Source organism: Crinia signifera, chromosome 6 (assembly GCF_055691185.1).
Source record: "Crinia signifera chromosome 6, ASM5569118v1, whole genome shotgun sequence".
Taxonomy (NCBI): Eukaryota; Metazoa; Chordata; class Amphibia; order Anura; family Myobatrachidae; genus Crinia; species Crinia signifera.
In genome coordinates, this window is record NC_139222.1 from 49,438,716 (window position 1) to 49,458,568 (window position 19,853).

A 19,853-nucleotide genomic window follows, 5' to 3' on the forward strand; every position below is an offset into this window, starting at 1 on the left:
CAAACAAATTACCTCTTATCAGTACCTCTGAAATTCTATGCCTATGAAAGTATGGGCATGATACATTCGCTGCCTAGTGATTGGGTAAACACTGCCCGCCAGGGGAGCGAAGGCACGCCCCCCCCCTCACCCACAGAATGCCCACAGTTTCATGCAAATAGATGTGTACACAGCCATTTGCATGATACCATATGCGCAAAGAATCATTCGATGGTCACCAACCCTAGACTGACTTTTATTTGCCCTGGATGTGTCCGAAATCGGAGCGGGTGCTGACGTCATGTGATGTTAGCCACCCTCCCCGAGCAGGCTTCGACACACCTGCATTTGCATGGGGAGGCCCAGCATTTTTCTGGGCACACCCACCGTTTTTGTGGGTACGCCCAGGAAACTATGTGACATTCCCATGCCCGCCCCCTACCTGTATGAATATTTCAGCGAGAGTGATACTCGCCAAGGGTGTCTGCACATACAAAGTTTCACCCATACGCATGCACAGACCTGCAACATTGGTCCCTGGACCGAATTTGGCCAAATATGAGCCAACCTGAATCAACCCCTAAATGTGCAATGTTCCTTCTGTCATTTCTCAGCCGTTCCCAGTGAAGAGGAAACAATGCCACAGTTGAAGCGCACCAGAAGCGATGCCAGCTTTGTGCAAAGGCGATCAAAGCACTACAGCCCGGGAGAGGTTCAGAGACTAAGAAGTCACAGATTCTCCATAAATGGTCACTTCTACAACCATAAGGTATAGAACATGTCTGCCACCTCTGTTTTATGCACCTCCCTAAGAAAAGAAGCATCGCACTTTGGGGTATCCTGACTGACTCATGATAGACAGTCATATGGTCAACCACTAATGGTCAACAGGGTCAAAAGGTAGAGAGTCAAAAGGTCACACAATAGGTTGACGACAGGAGGTATTTCATGCCCTACCATCCACTAGGGCGTGGAGGGAGAATAAAATAGTGTGCCGAGCGCAGCGAGCCATGCAAGGGGATGCGGTACACTTAGACAGTGTCCATTAAAAAATCATGTCAACCTTTTACCTGTCGACCTTGTAACTGTCGACCTTGTAACTGTCGACCTTGTAACTGTCGACCATTAGCGGACGACCATATGATAAGTCAGTCTATGTTTTATACCATAACCGTACTTTGGTGCCCTGTTGAGAATCCTCATCTGTTTGTATTGGGACCCACAGCTAAATGTGGTTTTAATTGGCAAATGTTTTTTTCTTTTTTTTTTGAGAGGGTGCTGATGAATACTAGGGGCAGATGTGTCCAGGGCCGGATTAAGCCTTTGGGTGGTCGGATCACTTTAGACAGGGGGGCCCCTTCCCACTGGTCATTACTGGTCGCAAACTGCATGGGAGACTATTACACTGCCAAAACACAGAGTAAAGGCAGTATAAACTTGGTCAATGTGTCACTGGAGGGGGATTAATATATATATTTATAAAGAAAAGAAAAGCTTGTCGCTTAGTAGTGCACCTTAAGAAATTAAATCAATCCTAAAAAGTAACCTTTATTGGCATTTGGTTAAAATTGCGGAGTATAAAAACACACATACAAACATCTATGTGAAAAGACACCAAAGATTAAAAAGCTGTGTGTGTGTGCTTCCTGCACTTATTGTAACCAATCTTAAATCAGAGTGGCCTGCATCTTTTCGTGAATATCCAGAAATTTTTCTTTTTAAATAATTAATGCTTCTCAGCCTTTATGCTGGATACAAATTCAAGGTGATCTCTGCCCTTAACTGTTTGCTAGTTATTGCTCGAGGAGCAAATTGACACTTTGTAGTTAGGTATTTGATACAATTTTAATACATTGAATACATTTCCGTGTGTCTTCCTATATATATTTCAGGAAGGGCACAGTGCTTCAAATGTCTCACTGATATAACCTTTATTACAATAGGTTAGGGAATAGCCAGGTCAGTGTGCTTGGTGTATTGATAATATATATTGGCAGCCGTGTGCCCATGGATTTTTTATATATATGTCGCGTGAGCAAATGATCCGATTTTTCTTGCAATGTCAAAATCTCCTGGTGTGTATGCAGGTATAGTTGGTATTAAATCACCATTCGTTCACAACCCATTATTCTGAAACACGTCTGTTATGCACACTTTTATGGTCTATCATATAAATATCACCATAATTTACACATTGTAATTAATAGAATGGTTTGTCTGTAGCAGCGCTGCTTTCTCTGTCCGTACTGGCACAGCGTGATATGACTATGCGGCTTTCCCCTTCACATAAATCTTTAGGCTCAGTGATACATTATACTGCTTCTCACACTGACAAAGTATAGCACAATTGTCAGGTTATCCGCATTAAGTAGGCGCTCAGAGACACAATAGATTGCTCTTATAAGAGCATTTGTGTTAAGACGCTGGGTATACACTCAATATCAGCCCTCACACGGAGGGGTGCTACGGAAGACGCCACACACACAGACTGTGCACGCAAAATATATAAAAAAATCTAAGGGCACATGGTTGCCAACATATGTTACTAATGCACCAAGCACATTGACCTGGTTTTCCATAACTAACTATAAAAGAGGCTAAATCAGTGAGACATTTAAAGCACTGTGCCCTAAAGATTTATACGAAGGGGAAAGCCACACAGCCAGACCACGCTGTATCAGTACTGACAGAGGAAGCAGCGCTGCTGCAGACAAATTACTCTATTAACCCCTTCACGACATTTGACGTATATATACGTCATGGCCGGGAAGTACTTCCGTCGGCGATCGCTGTGATTGGCTGTTCATTGTGAACAGCCATTCACAGCGTTTTCTGTGTCACCGGCGAATAACGTTCGCCGGTGACACGGGATCGGAGGTGATTGGTGCTGTAAAGTACAGCACCAATCACCGCGGGGTGTAAGGGTGACACTGGTGTCACCCCACCTCACCCCTCCCGCCCCCAAAGGCCGTGATTGGTTCGTCGGACCGACGGACCAATCACAGCCATGGAGGGGGGTTTAAACTAACGGTGACTGCACTGCAGACGCCATTCCGGTCTGGAATAGCGTGCAGTGCGGTCACCGTGCCCAGCTGCCGCCTATACTGACCAGAACCCATCCAAAATACTTACCTGATCATTGATATTGCTTATGCTTGTGACATCTTGTGACATCCTGTGACATCTTGTGCTGCTGCGATTTATTAGATAGAGAGAGAGTTAGAGAGATAGAGAGAGATAGAGAGAGATAGAGAGAGATAGAGAGGCCTAGTGCTATATTTTGTGCTGCTGCAGTGTGATAGAGCTATAGATAGAGAGATAGAGAGAGATAGAGAGAGATAGAGAGAGAGAGATAGAGAGAGAGATAGTGACAGATTGTGCTATATATTTTTTATATAACTGAAAGAGATAGAGAGAGATAGAGAGAGATAGAGAGGCCTAGTGCTATATTTTGTGCTGCTGCAGTGTGATAGAGCTATAGATAGATAGAGAGAGATAGAGAGAGATAGAGAGAGAGAGATAGAGAGATAGTGACAGATTGTGCTATATATTTTTTTTATAACTGACTGCTGCCCCCCCTTTTGTGCTGATCAGTATAAATTAACTGATCAGCAACTTTTTGGGGGCGCAGGTTTTTTTTTATATATAGATATACCTGTCAGTGCTGCTGCTGCAGTGTCATAGAGTGATAGATAGTGAGAGATAGAGAGATAGAGAGAGAGAGTGATAGAGAGTGCTAAATTTTGTGTCTGCTGCCCCCGCCTTTTGTGCTGATCACTATATCTGAGGTGATCAGCAACTTTTTAGGGGTGCAGAGGTTTTTTTTTTTATATATACCTGTCAGTACCACCAAAGGTTGTGCACCTGCTGCCCCTCACTGGTAATCAGTGTCGCATCACTGATCACCTTTTTTTATTTTTTGTGAGTGCTGTGGGGTCTTTTTTACATTTTTTTTTTTACACACACTGTGATTTTGTGTGTGTCCTGTGGCCACTGTGCGCTGATCAGTGACGTACATCACTGATCAGCTTTTTCGGCACAGGGTTGATCTATTTTATTTTTTTTTTTGATCAAATTCCTGTTGCCTTTGAGCGCTGTTCAGTGACGGACGTTACTGACCAACATCTGTGCTCAATTTTTGGCGCAGGACCTTTTTTTTTTTTAACCCCTTCCATTTTTTTTTTTTAACCCCTTCCATTTTTTTTTTAACCCCTTCCATTTTTTTTTTAACCCCTTCCATTTTTTTTTTTTTTGAACCCTTCAATTTTTTTATTTTTGTATTTTTTTTTTCTGCACTACATACATACACACTACATACCCCCCGGGTTGAAATAAAGTTTGTACCCCCCCCTACACTATACACGTGTTGAAACATTTCACTACCAGTAACACAAAAATATAAATGGCATCCCAAATGTCATCCCAAATGTCGTCCCAGTCATCCAGGAGAATGTATTCGGTGGAGGAGGCATATGCCATGCTTGCCTCTGACTCTGACACAGCCAGTGAGGCAAGCGGGGAATTTGAAGGATTTGTCTTAAGCTCCTCTTCCTCCTCTGATGATGAGGGACCCCCTCAAAGACGCCCCCGTAGAGCAGCTGAGACCCCCCCCCCCAATAATTGATCTCGTATGGACCCCACCACCAGACAATTTTGAGCCCCAGGTTCCTGAGTTTTTGGCCATCCCAGGAATCCAATTTGATTCAACAGGTCTCAGAGAAATTGACATTTTTAAATTATTTTTCTCTGATGATTTTATAAATTTAATGGTGGACCAAACTAATTTATATGCCCAGCAGTTTATTGCTCAAAACCCCACGTCATCATTTGCTAGGTGGACCCCTGTAGATGCAGTAGAGATGATGACGTTTTGGGGTCTGGTGTTACATATGGGCATAGTAAAAAAGCCACAAATTAGGCAATATTGGAGTACAGATGTTCTGTACAGCACCCCATTTCACCGTATGGCCATGCCCCGGGCTCGTTTTGAGGCAATCCATAAATTTATACATTACACCGATAATGCACAGTGCCCACCCAGAGATGATCCCACCTTTGACAGGCTATTCAAAGTCAGGCCGGTCATTGATCATTTCAGTGCCAAATTTGCAGAGCTATACATCCCTGATAAATGTATTAGTATCGACGAGTCCCTTATACATTTTAAAGGAAGGGTTAAATTCCGCCAGTACCTTCCCAGTAAGAGGGCAAGGTATGGGATAAAAATGTATAAGCTGTGTGAAAGCACCACAGGGTACACCCACAAGTTTAGGGTATATGAAGGGAAGGATTCAAGAATTGAACCACCAGAATGCCCCCCCTCCCTCGTAGGTGTTAGTGGAAAAATTGTCTGGGATTTAATGCACCCCTTCCTGGATAAGGGTTATCACCTCTATGTGGATAACTTTTACACCAGCATCCCCCTGTTTAAGGCCCTTGGTTCAAGAGGTACAGCAGCTTGCGGTACTGTGCGCAAGAACCAAAGAGGCCTCCCCAAAACGCACATTGCCCAAGTAATGAGAAGGGGTGAAAGCAGGGGAATATGCACCGAAAATATGTTGTTGGTCAAATATAAGGACAAGAGGGATGTCCTTATACTGACAACAATTCATGGAGACAGTACCACCTCCATCCCTGTACGAGGTACCAGTACCCACACCTCAAAACCAAATTGTATCCTAGATTACAATAAGTACATGGGTGGAGTGGATCTTTCAGATCAGGTACTGAAGCCGTACAGTGCCCTGCGGAAAACAAATATCTGGTACAAGAAGCTGGCCGTGTATATCATCCAGATGGCACTGTATAACGCTTACGTGCTATTCCGTTCTACCGGCCAGAGGGGGACATTTATGCACTTTCAAGAGGAAGTCATAAAGAGCCTAACATTTGGGAATCAGCAGGCAGAGGGCCCCAGTACTTCTAGTACTGGCCCCCGTATTGTACCAGGGCAGCATTTTCCCAACGAAATCCCCTCCACTGCAAGAAAGGGCAGGACACAAAAAAGGTGCAAAGTTTGCTATAAAAAGGGAATAAGAAAGGAAACTATTTTCCACTGTGAAACTTGCCCCGACAAACCCGGCCTATGTATAAAGGAGTGTTTCAAAATATACCACACATCTATGGATTATTAGGTTCATCATTTCACCGTGCTTCGGGGGTCTTGCTAATGCCACATAGCACCCACCATTCATTCCACCAGAATCTGAGCTGCAAAAAACAAAAATCACTCCTTCCCTTCTGAGTCCTGCCATGCACCCAACTGGTATTTTTTGGTCACATGTGAGGCATTGCCGTACTCTGGAGAAATGGGGGCACAGATTTTGGGGTGCTTTGTCTCCTTCATTCCTTGTGAAAATGAAAAATTTTGAGCCAGAAGTACATTTTTGTGTAAAAAAATGTATTTTTTTCATTTTCACTGCCCAGTTGTACCAAAATTGATGAAACCCCTGGGGGTTTGAAATGTACACTATACCCCTAGATGAATTCCCTGAGGGGTGTAGTTTGCAAAATGGGGTCACTTGTGGGGGGGTTCCACTGTATTGGTAATGCAACATAGCACCCACCATTCATTCCACCAAAATCTGTGCTGCAAAATCCAAAAATCACTCCTTCCCTTCTGAGTCCTGCCATGCACCCAACTGGTATTTTTTGGTCACATGTGAGGCATTGCCGTACTCTGGAGAAATGGGGGCACAGATTTTGGGGTGCTTTGTCTCCTTCATTCCTTGTGAAAATGAAAAATTTTGAGCCAGAAGTACATTTTTGTGTAAAAAAATGTATTTTTTTTCATTTTCACTGCCCAGTTGTACCAAAATTGATGAAACCCCTGGGGGTTTGAAATGTACACTATACCCCTAGATGAATTCCCTGAGGGGTGTAGTTTGCAAAATGGGGTCACTTGTGGGGGGGTTCCACTGTATTGGTAATGCAACATAGCACCCACCATTCATTCCACCAAAATCTGTGCTGCAAAATCCAAAAATCACTCCTTCCCTTCTGAGTCCTGCCATGCACCCAACTGGTATTTTTTGGTCACACGTGAGGCATTGCCGTACTCGGGAGAAATTGGGGCACAGATTTTGGGGTGCTTTGTCTCCTTCATTCCTTGTGAAAATGAAAAATTTTGAGCCAGAACTGCATGTTTGTGTAAAAAAATGTAATTTTCCATTTTCACATCCCAGTTGTACCAAAATTGGTGAAACCCCTGGGGGTTTGAAATGTACACTATACCCCTAGATGAATTCCCTGAGGGGTGTACTTTGCAAAATGGGGTGACTTGTGGGGGGGTTCCACTGTATTGGTGCTTTGGGAGTCTTGCTAATGCAACATAGCACCCACCATTCATTCCACCAAAATCTTTGCTGCAAAATCCAAAAATCACTCCTTCCCTTCTAAGTCCTGCCATGCACCCAACTGGTATTTTTTGGTCACATGTGAGGCATTGCCGTACTCGGGAGAAATTGGGGCACAGATTTTGGGGTGCTTTGTCTCCTTCATTCCTTGTGAAAATGAAAAATTTTGAGCCAGAACTGCATGTTTGTGTAAAAAAATGTAATTTTCCATTTTCACATCCCAGTTGTACCAAAATTGGTGAAACCCCTGGGGGTTTGAAATGTACACTATACCCCTAGATGAATTCCCTGAGGGGTGTACTTTGCAAAATGGGGTGACTTGTGGGGGGGTTCCACTGTATTGGTGCTTTGGGAGTCTTGCTAATGCAACATAGCACCCACCATTCATTCCACCAAAATCTTTGCTGCAAAATCCAAAAATCACTCCTTCCCTTCTAAGTCCTGCCATGCACCCAACTGGTATTTTTTGGTCACATGTGAGGCATTGCCGTACTCGGGAGAAATTGGGGCACAGATTTTGGGGTGCTTTGTCTCCTTCATTCCTTGTGAAAATGAAAAATTTTGAGCCAGAACTGCATGTTTGTGTAAAAAAATGTAATTTTCCATTTTCACATCCCAGTTGTACCAAAATTGGTGAAACCCCTGGGGGTTTGAAATGTACACTATACCCCTAGATGAATTCCCTGAGGGGTGTACTTTGCAAAATGGGGTGACTTGTGGGGGGGTTCCACTGTATTGGTGCTTTGGGAGTCTTGCTAATGCAACATAGCACCCACCATTCATTCCACCAAAATCTGTGCTGCAAAATCCAAAAATCACTCCTTCCCTTCTGAGTCCTGCCATGCACCCAACTGGTATTTTTTGGTCACATGTGAGGCATTGCCGTACTCGGGAGAAATTGGGGCACAGATTTTGGGGTGCTTTGTCTCCTTCATTCCTTGTGAAAATGAAAAATTTTGAGCCAGAACTGCATGTTTGTGTAAAAAAATGTAATTTTCCATTTTCACATCCCAGTTGTACCAAAATTGGTGAAACCCCTGGGGGTTTGAAATGTACACTATACCCCTAGATGAATTCCCTGAGGGGTGTACTTTGCAAAATGGGGTGACTTGTGGGGGGGTTCCACTGTATTGGTGCTTTGGGAGTCTTGCTAATGCAACATAGCACCCACCATTCATTCCACCAAAATCTTTGCTGCAAAATCCAAAAATCACTCCTTCCCTTCTAAGTCCTGCCATGCACCCAACTGGTATTTTTGGTCACATGTGAGGCATTGCCGTACTCGGGAGAAATTGGGGCACAGATTTTGGGGTGCTTTGTCTCCTTCATTCCTTGTGAAAATGAAAAATTTTGAGCCAGAACTGCATGTTTGTGTAAAAAAATGTAATTTTCCATTTTCACATCCCAGTTGTACCAAAATTGGTGAAACCCCTGGGGGTTTGAAATGTACACTATACCCCTAGATGAATTCCCTGAGGGGTGTAGTTTGCAAAATGGGGTCACTTGTGGGGGGGTTCCACTGTATTGGTAATGCAACATAGCACCCACCATTCATTCCACCAAAATCTGTGCTGCAAAATCCAAAAATCACTCCTTCCCTTCTGAGTCCTGCCATGCACCCAACTGGTATTTTTTGGTCACACGTGAGGCATTGCCGTACTCGGGAGAAATTGGGGCACAGATTTTGGGGTGCTTTGTCTCCTTCATTCCTTGTGAAAATGAAAAATTTTGAGCCAGAACTGCATGTTTGTGTAAAAAAATGTAATTTTCCATTTTCACATCCCAGTTGTACCAAAATTGGTGAAACCCCTGGGGGTTTGAAATGTACACTATACCCCTAGATGAATTCCCTGAGGGGTGTACTTTGCAAAATGGGGTGACTTGTGGGGGGGTTCCACTGTATTGGTGCTTTGGGAGTCTTGCTAATGCAACATAGCACCCACCATTCATTCCACCAAAATCTTTGCTGCAAAATCCAAAAATCACTCCTTCCCTTCTAAGTCCTGCCATGCACCCAACTGGTATTTTTTGGTCACATGTGAGGCATTGCCGTACTCGGGAGAAATTGGGGCACAGATTTTGGGGTGCTTTGTCTCCTTCATTCCTTGTGAAAATGAAAAATTTTGAGCCAGAACTGCATGTTTGTGTAAAAAAATGTAATTTTCCATTTTCACATCCCAGTTGTACCAAAATTGGTGAAACCCCTGGGGGTTTGAAATGTACACTATACCCCTAGATGAATTCCCTGAGGGGTGTACTTTGCAAAATGGGGTGACTTGTGGGGGGGTTCCACTGTATTGGTGCTTTGGGAGTCTTGCTAATGCAACATAGCACCCACCATTCATTCCACCAAAATCTTTGCTGCAAAATCCAAAAATCACTCCTTCCCTTCTAAGTCCTGCCATGCACCCAACTGGTATTTTTTGGTCACATGTGAGGCATTGCCGTACTCGGGAGAAATTGGGGCACAGATTTTGGGGTGCTTTGTCTCCTTCATTCCTTGTGAAAATGAAAAATTTTGAGCCAGAACTGCATGTTTGTGTAAAAAAATGTAATTTTCCATTTTCACATCCCAGTTGTACCAAAATTGGTGAAACCCCTGGGGGTTTGAAATGTACACTATACCCCTAGATGAATTCCCTGAGGGGTGTTCTTTGCAAAATGGGGTGACTTGTGGGGGGGTTCCACTGTATTGGTGCTTTGGGAGTCTTGCTAATGCAACATAGCACCCACCATTCATTCCACCAAAATCTTTGCTGCAAAATCCAAAAATCACTCCTTCCCTTCTAAGTCCTGCCATGCACCCAACTGGTATTTTTTGGTCACATGTGAGGCATTGCCGTACTCGGGAGAAATTGGGGCACAGATTTTGGGGTGCTTTGTCTCCTTCATTCCTTGTGAAAATGAAAAATTTTGAGCCAGAACTGCATGTTTGTGTAAAAAAATGTAATTTTCCATTTTCACATCCCAGTTGTACCAAAATTGGTGAAACCCCTGGGGGTTTGAAATGTACACTATACCCCTAGATGAATTCCCTGAGGGGTGTACTTTGCAAAATGGGGTGACTTGTGGGGGGGTTCCACTGTATTGGTGCTTTGGGAGTCTTGCTAATGCAACATAGCACCCACCATTCATTCCACCAAAATCTGTGCTGCAAAATCCAAAAATCACTCCTTCCCTTCTGAGTCCTGCCATGCACCCAACTGGTATTTTTTGGTCACATGTGAGGCATTGCCGTACTCGGGAGAAATTGGGGCACAGATTTTGGGGTGCTTTGTCTCCTTCATTCCTTGTGAAAATGAAAAATTTTGAGCCAGAACTGCATGTTTGTGTAAAAAAATGTAATTTTCCATTTTCACATCCCAGTTGTACCAAAATTGGTGAAACCCCTGGGGGTTTGAAATGTACACTATACCCCTAGATGAATTCCCTGAGGGGTGTACTTTGCAAAATGGGGTGACTTGTGGGGGGGTTCCACTGTATTGGTGCTTTGGGAGTCTTGCTAATGCAACATAGCACCCACCATTCATTCCACCAAAATCTTTGCTGCAAAATCCAAAAATCACTCCTTCCCTTCTAAGTCCTGCCATGCACCCAACTGGTATTTTTTGGTCACATGTGAGGCATTGCCGTACTCGGGAGAAATTGGGGCACAGATTTTGGGGTGCTTTGTCTCCTTCATTCCTTGTGAAAATGAAAAATTTTGAGCCAGAACTGCATGTTTGTGTAAAAAAATGTAATTTTCCATTTTCACATCCCAGTTGTACCAAAATTGGTGAAACCCCTGGGGGTTTGAAATGTACACTATACCCCTAGATGAATTCCCTGAGGGGTGTACTTTGCAAAATGGGGTGACTTGTGGGGGGGTTCCACTGTATTGGTGCTTTGGGAGTCTTGCTAATGCAACATAGCACCCACCATTCATTCCACCAAAATCTTTGCTGCAAAATCCAAAAATCACTCCTTCCCTTCTAAGTCCTGCCATGCACCCAACTGGTATTTTTTGGTCACATGTGAGGCATTGCCGTACTCGGGAGAAATTGGGGCACAGATTTTGGGGTGCTTTGTCTCCTTCATTCCTTGTGAAAATGAAAAATTTTGAGCCAGAACTGCATGTTTGTGTAAAAAAATGTAATTTTCCATTTTCACATCCCAGTTGTACCAAAATTGGTGAAACCCCTGGGGGTTTGAAATGTACACTATACCCCTAGATGAATTCCCTGAGGGGTGTACTTTGCAAAATGGGGTGACTTGTGGGGGGGTTCCACTGTATTGGTGCTTTGGGAGTCTTGCTAATGCAACATAGCACCCACCATTCATTCCACCAAAATCTTTGCTGCAAAATCCAAAAATCACTCCTTCCCTTCTAAGTCCTGCCATGCACCCAACTGGTATTTTTTGGTCACATGTGAGGCATTGCCGTACTCGGGAGAAATTGGGGCACAGATTTTGGGGTGCTTTGTCTCCTTCATTCCTTGTGAAAATGAAAAATTTTGAGCCAGAACTGCATGTTTGTGTAAAAAAATGTAATTTTCCATTTTCACATCCCAGTTGTACCAAAATTGGTGAAACCCCTGGGGGTTTGAAATGTACACTATACCCCTAGATGAATTTCCTGAGGGGTGTAGATTGCAAAATGGGGTGACTTGTGGGGGAGGTTCCTAACTTTTAGCACTTATGGTGCCTAGAAACCTACATGGTGCCTAAAAAAAAATCTCATAAAAAGGAGGCTCCAAAATCAAGTAGGTGCTCCTTCTATTATGAAGCCTGTGGTTTGGTCAACGTGCACACTAGGGCCACATATAGGATATTTTTGAAAACAAAAGAATTGGGGGAATCAATTTTTAGTCACATTTCTCTAGTAAAATCTACTGTATTCGTTAGAAAAATGTATTAAAATTGAAACTCTGCAAAAAAAAAGAAATTTTGAAATTTCACCTACACTTTGTTTTAATTCCTGTGAAACACCTAAAGGGTTAACAAACTTCCAAAATGCTGTTTTGAATACTGTGAGGGGTGCAGTTTTTGAAATGGCATCATTTATGGGGGTGTCTCACATACAAGTCCCTCAAAGTCACATCAGAACTGAACTGGTCCCTAAAAAAATCAGTGTTTGAAATTTTCATGAAAATTTGAGAATTTGCTATTCATATTGTAAGCCTCCTAGTGTCCAAAAAAATTAAAAGGAAGTTGAAATAATGATGGAAACATAAAGTAGACATATGGTCTATGTTAGTTATTAACTATTTTGAGTGGTATGATTATTTGTCTCACAAGCAGAAAATTTAACATTTTGCAAATTGCTAAATTTTCCATTTTTTCACGATATTTTGGTATTTTTCACAAAAAAACACAGACTGTATCGACGAAAATTTACCACTAACTTGAAGTACAATGTGTCACGAGAAAACAATCTCAAAATCACTGGGATAAGTAAAAGCAAAAAAAAGTTATCCCCACTTAAGTGAGACATGTCAGATTTGAAAAAAAGGGCTCTGTCATGAAGGCACAAACTGGCTCTGTCATGAAGGGGTTAAGTACAGTGTGTAAATTATGACGATATTTATATAAACAGATCATGTGAATGTGCATAACAGACGTGTATCAGAATAATGGGTTGTGAACTAATGGTGATTTAATACCAACTATACCTGCATACACACCAGGAGATTTTGACATTGCAAGAAAAATCTGATCATTTGCTCACGCGACATATATATAAAAAATCCATGGGCACACGGCTGCCAATATATATTATCAATACACCAAGCACACTGACCTGGCTATTCCCTAACCTATTGTAATAAAGGTTATATCAGTGAGACATTTGAAGCACTGTGCCCTTCCTGAAATATATATAGGAAGACACACGGAAATGTATTCAATGTATTAAAATTGTATCAAATACCTAACTACAAAGTGTCAATTTGCTCCTCGAGCAATAACTAGCAAACAGTTAAGGGCAGAGATCACCTTGAATTTGTATCCAGCATAAAGGCTGAGAAGCATTAATTATTTAAAAAGAAAAATTTCTGGATATTCACGAAAAGACGCAGGCCACTCTGATTTAAGATTGGTTACAATAAGTGCAGGAAGCACACACACACACAGCTTTTTAATCTTTGGTGTCTTTTCACATAGATGTTTGTATGTGTGTTTTTATACTCCGCAATTTTAACCAAATGCCAATAAAGGTTACTTTTTAGGATTGATTTAATTTCTTAAGGTGCACTACTAAGCGACAAGCTTTTCTTTTCTTTATAAATATCATTCTTTTTTGTCTGGTAGTAGCACACCCCTCCCATCTGAGATAAGGAGTAATAAACCTACCCAGCAGTAAAATAGGGGGCCAATACAAAAATTCAGAAGCATAATACTGTGCTCTTGTGCGACTAACCACCACCCCAAATACCTGATTAATATATATATACACCACATGAAAAGCCTGTTTGTCCCTCTGTACCTTACTCTGTAGGAGACCTCACAGGCTCATCACTGCCTCTGCTTAAAACCCCTCCCATGAAGCCGCTGTTGCTGCTGTCCTCCATGGGCCTGAGAAGCATGTGATGAGCTCCACCAATCAGAGCTCAGCACAAGCCTCTCAACCTCTGACCTCTTGTGCAGTCAACTCCCAGTAATGCACTGCACACTAGTGAAGCCTTGGCTCAGCACCATTATTCTTTGTCACATTGGAAGATAGGTGAAGCTGCAGCACTACCCCACTCCCATGCACAAAACCTTTAGCTAAAAAAAATAATAATTATTTTTAAATTCATGCCGACCACAGGGGGTCTCCTTAATCCGGCCCTGGACGTGCCAGCCTTCTAATGAGGACAGGTGGAGAAGTTGCGCATAGCAAGCTGCCAGCTTCTTACTATTGTTTTGAAGAGTGTACTTGGAAAGTTATATCTAGAAATTGATTGGTTTCTATGGGTGACTCTTCCAGGATTTCTCTTTAGAAGTGATGCATCTTCCACTAAGTACTGTTGGCACTAGCATGGCAATGTCTCAGTGCCATGACAGACAGCAGAACAAATTATTTTTTTGGTACTTGTGTATTATCACGGCGTCCATCGCATTGCATACCATAAGGCTTAATATGGTATGCAATGAGATGGGGATGCGATGCGATGGGACCCGATCTTATACCATTTAAAATTGTATACCATTGTATATGGCATACAATGAGATGAGATACGATTTTAAATAGTATAAGCACACTAATGGTTGCTTTCAATGTTAATTGGCCCCCATATAAGATTTTTAATTGTATAAGCACCCTAATGGGTGCTTACAATGTTAAATGCACCCCCACTATCAACGCCAACCCGAAGCGTGGCGAGCGGGCGGCGGTACGCGTCCTCTGACCTTTTCATACCCCCACTATCCATGTCGGCGTGGAGTTGATTTTATATAGTGTGGCGAGCCCGAAGCGTGGCGAGTGGACGCGTAATACATGTAAAGTAAAACGTGGCCCCTCACGGGGCTCGCCACGCTCGCCACACTATATAAAATCAACTCCACGCCGGCATGGATAGTGGGGGTATGAAAAGGTCGGAGGATGCGTACCGCCGCCCCTCGCGGGCTCGCTGCGCTCGCCACGCTTCGGGTTGGCGTTAATAGTGGGGGTGGCGTGGGGGTGCATTTAACATTGTAAGCACCCATTAGGGTGCTTATACAATTAAAAATCTTATAGGGGGGGCAATTAACATTGAAAGCACCCATTAGTGTGCTTATACAATTTAAAATCGTATCTCATCTCATCTCATTGTATGCCATATACAATGGTATACAATTTGTATAAGATGCCATAAGATGGAAATCGTGGGCGCCGTGCTAATACACAAGTACCTTTTTTTTTTTTTTAATTATTTTAACAATTATAAATGTCCGATTTGTGTCCCCTGATATAATTTAAAAATATTGATTTAATATCCCACAAGGCGAGATGCATCATCGATTGGAGAGCCGTAAAGTACCGGCCAACTGTTATTTTTTAAACACAGAAGTATTATTAATGGAGAAGGATTTGGGGGCGCTCATAGATAATAGACTCAGCTGCAGTGCTGAATGTCAGGGAGCAGCAGCAAAGGCTACCAGGGTATTGGCATGCATAACTGGGCATAGAGGAAAGACAGGGTAACTGTGGCACTGTATAAATCGCTGGCAAGACCTCATCTGGAATACAGTGCACAGTTCTGGGCACCATTCCATAAAAAGTACATCTTGGAACTTGAAAAGGTTCAGAGAAGAGCAACTAAGTTAAGAAAGGGTCTGGAATCATTGATTATGAGGAAAGGTTTGGATATACCCCTTTCACACCAGCCTAAATTCCCGGGTTGGGAACAACCCGTGACTAGCGCTGGGGTGAATGGTTCCCAAGCCAAAATCCTGGGACCAATGTCCCAGGATCTCAACCCCTTCTAGCTAGCAGGATTGCTACCGGGATACAGGCTGGTGTGAAAGGTACTTACCCGGCTTCCTGTCTGGCCGTGGGGCTGGAAGAGAGTGTCATGTGCTCGCCACCGGTCTCTGCTTCGCTGTTGATGGATGTGAACCTGCTGCTGCTGCCGTGCTCATTCTGCTGGAGCATCCCCCCGCTGGCCGTCTCCGCTTCTCCGATTGCCCATCTCCGCATTCGGCTGAAAAAGTATGTAAGGTTATAACCGTAATTCACATGTACTATAGTGGATTCAGCAGTAAATTTGTTAACCTTTTTGGGTCTCCGAACATCCTGGTTTGTAATGGATAACCAGTAACCTAATACATTCATTGCACTGCAGGAGATCATACATACTGTAGGTTGAACTTGATGGACTTGTGTCTTTTTTTTTTTCAACCTCAACAACCATTTTACTACTGTATGTTACTATGGGCCTTATTCTGATCGGTGCGGCCAGATCTGAATATGCGGCCAGGAACGTGCGTGCGAAACCCCGCCTTCCATACGGATCGCCAACTCCGTCCGTACGCTGTAAGAAGCTGGCCGAACGGACCGCACGTGTATTTCTCACGGAATACGCCTCCTCCATCTCAGGGAACCTCCCCCAACATTCGATGGTCGCAGACCATCGAATGCAGGACCGAGTGCTCCACCAGCTCCCGCAACCTCAGACCACACGGACATTTTTCCGTGCAAAAGCAGGGATCTGGGCGGGCAGCTGACATCCGGCGATGTCATATGTCCGCCCCCTACACGTGCGTCACGGCCGCATTACCATACGTACGCCCAGAGTTTGCATGGGAACGCCCATGAAATGCGGGGCGTATGCATATGGTAATGAGCCCAAATAGCCCTTCACGCCCCTCTCCACCCCCTGTTCGGAGTGTTCACATTTCATGCGGGATTTGGCCGTACGCCCCGCTCGCACATGTGCAGAGACGCCTCTGCACATGCGCAGACACAAAACATCGGCGGGACGAACGCACGCGGATATTACCGCACCAACCAGAATAAGGGCCTATGTTACACTCTACCAATTGGATCCCACTTAGCAGAGAAATGCGATACAAGCCCATACGCCTGTATAGGGAAACACCATTCAAAAATGGCGTGGCCTACCGCATCCAGGCCCAGAAATCTATCGCATTTGAGGACTTGATGTATATGGCCAAGCTTAAGAAAATGCCATTTTGGCCACAGAAAATCCTATACATTTTGGCCACAGAAAATCCTATAGTGTATGAGGGAAATTTTTCCTCATACACTATTGTGATTGTGGTACAAACCTGTTGTGATTCTCTGCCCACGTTTTCATGATCTACAGTTTGCTTACAGAACAGGTTCTCAATCTCTATCCTGAAGGACCCCAGGTCACCTTTTGATTTTTTAAATGTGACAGTTGGTAATACACAATGCAGCTGCCGGGTGACCTGCAAAACGTTAACTGTGTGGGGTCCTGAGGAGAGTATTTTGGAACCCCAGGCTTACAGGTACCTGACTATAACATGCCTTTATTCTGTATAAGAAGGCACTGAGAGTATGTGTTCTTTTGTACTGTATGTGTGGAATATAGGAAGGTAGCCCATGACCTTGACTTGTTAATACACATCTGTTTTCTTTCAGACTTCTGTGTTCACTCCAGCATACGGTTCTGTGACAAATGTACGTGTCACCAGTACCATGAACACATCCCAAGTGTTAAGCCTGCTGCTGAGGAAATTCAGGGTAAGCAGAAGATACAGTCAACAGATAGGAACATATTAAGTAAAATATATAGAAAATGATAACGGAAAGTGAGGATGCAGTAGAAGTGTTATAAAGACCTTCTAGAATGATGATGATCTCCTTCACATAGAGCAGCAAATATTTCCTTTGTCAGTTTTAAACCATATCAACATGAATTTTGGCCTAAATGTCATTCCGCTATTGCGTTATTGTACGTGAGTTGATTCTAAAATGTGAATGTGGTCTTGAAGTCGATTTATTTGCCCATTCTGAACTTTCTAATTCTGTCATTTATATATCATATCACGGCAAGGGTACATTTACAAAGATTGATAAAAGCTATTACTCGGAAGGGCCCTTCTGTGTGATATCTTGTACAATCTCGTCTATTGTGTATACGCGACATCATGTACAGGTGAGGGAGGTCCTCATTAACAATGGCCCCCATCGATCCACCTGCTTTCTCTACCTCCCCACCGGCATTAGGAAGTGTGTATGCACTTAATGATGCCCCCCAGCACCACCAATATCGGCTTCGGCTTGATCGTTAATGTGCATGGGTCTTAAGCTGGCCATACATCAGAAAGATCGATCTTAAGATCAATTGCGCTCATGATTGTGTACAATTTCCCTTGAAATCCCCGGCAGTCCTTGGTGGTTTTTGGACACACAATCTACACACAATCCATCTTACAATCAGTCATACAATCCATCTGCTGTATGATTGTGTATGCAAGATGTGCACACAATCTGCATACAATCCATCATACAATCAGTCATACAATCCATCTGATGATTGATTGTATGATTTGTGTACACAAGATGTGCACACAATCTGCATACAATCCATCTTACAATCAATTGAGATTGTATGATTGGGTACAATATCTTTCTGATGTATGGCCACCTTTACAGTAACCAAATTCATCATTATATACCTCACCTTTTCACCAAAGAACTGGCCTGCTCATCCCATTCTCAGTGCTCTTATCATTGGTTTAAACATTCTCATTGTGTACAAAATTTTCCTCTGTTTTTCGCGCAAATCTAAATGAGACATTAATGAACTTCTCCCCAAAATACTTGTGAGGAAGAGTAGGAGGAGGATCATCAAGGGTTAACATTCTGCAATGAGCAATCTTTATAATAGTGTAATTAGAACCTGACCCTAATAGTTATAATAACCAATTAAAAATAGTGCCAGCAGCCATATTATTTTTCATGTATTTGAAACAGTGAAAACCAGAAGTTATCCAGAGGTGATCTAAAATGTAAATATGTGTTTTATAAAATAAGTGTTTTCATTTTTATTTTTAATATAGGTTGAGAACAGTCCATCAGAGTTTGGATTATATCTGCTTCATGAGACAGGAGGTAAGAGACTTTAATTATATTAAGGTGCTTATACACTATGCAATATTTTGAAATTATATATTGTCTACTGTGTCCGCACTATATCGTTAACAATGAGCTTTCCCGCGGCCACCGCTGTCGTCTGAACATACAGGGCGATATTCAATGTTCTCCGTTACAGTTTCGTATGGTGTCCCTTTTCGTTTGTTTCGCATTGCGTAAAAAAGACCTATGAAGTGAACAGTGGGAGTTTCCTTATCGCTTTCCCACCATCGATAAAACATACTGTATATGGGCATGCTGCGCGGGGTTTGGTGTCATTTTAGACACGTGCGTAGCTGATGTGAAAAATCTATTCCAATACCAGCAGACTGCCAAAGCTGTTATCTCCCTGAAGTCTCAGAGTAGGAGTGATTTATTTGTGAGAGAGATGAATCATGGGTAAAAAAAAAAATAATCACATGATGCAACAAAGCATCATGGGTACAAGATAATGTAGAAATAAATTATCTTAAAAAAAAAATATATATATATATATATATATATATATATATATATTTATTTATATAAATAATGTGTGTGTTAAGTATAAAAAAGTATTTAAATTATTTGGTAAAAAATAAGCAATTAATGAATTACTTTTAATAGCTGAAACTGTGCAAGTTATTTATTTGCCTTTCATAACGCATGGGAAAAAAATCGATAAGAAGTGGCGATAAATACACGGACAACCGCGTAAAAGTCAGCGTGAAGAAAACATCGTATACAGTAGGTGATACGTTTTAAGGCCCGTTCCAGTGCGATAAATGGCCCGTTCCAGTGCGATAAATGGTAAAAAACACTTTATTGAATCGAAAATATCAGAGAAAAATAAGCGAAACCAACCTAAGATAAAAAAAAAAGCGATAACGTATAGACCCACTAAAACCCACTTTAAATAGGTGAAAATTATCGATGACAGAAAAAAAGCGAAAAAATTAATAATTTCGATAAAAACA

General features: G+C 42.5%; 1 protein-coding gene across 2 annotated transcripts in view; it reads left to right on the plus strand.

Annotated features, from left to right (window-relative positions):
• RASSF4 (Ras association domain family member 4) overlaps positions 1-19,853 on the plus strand; it is a 166,567-nt gene that overhangs the window by 120,701 nt on the left and 26,013 nt on the right. For both annotated transcript variants that reach the window (XM_083146133.1, XM_083146134.1), the window contains exons 7-9: positions 594-748; positions 17,401-17,502; positions 18,825-18,876. In XM_083146133.1, coding sequence (XP_083002259.1) covers positions 594-748; positions 17,401-17,502; positions 18,825-18,876 — 309 coding nt within the window. The remainder of the gene's footprint in view (positions 1-593; positions 749-17,400; positions 17,503-18,824; positions 18,877-19,853) is intronic.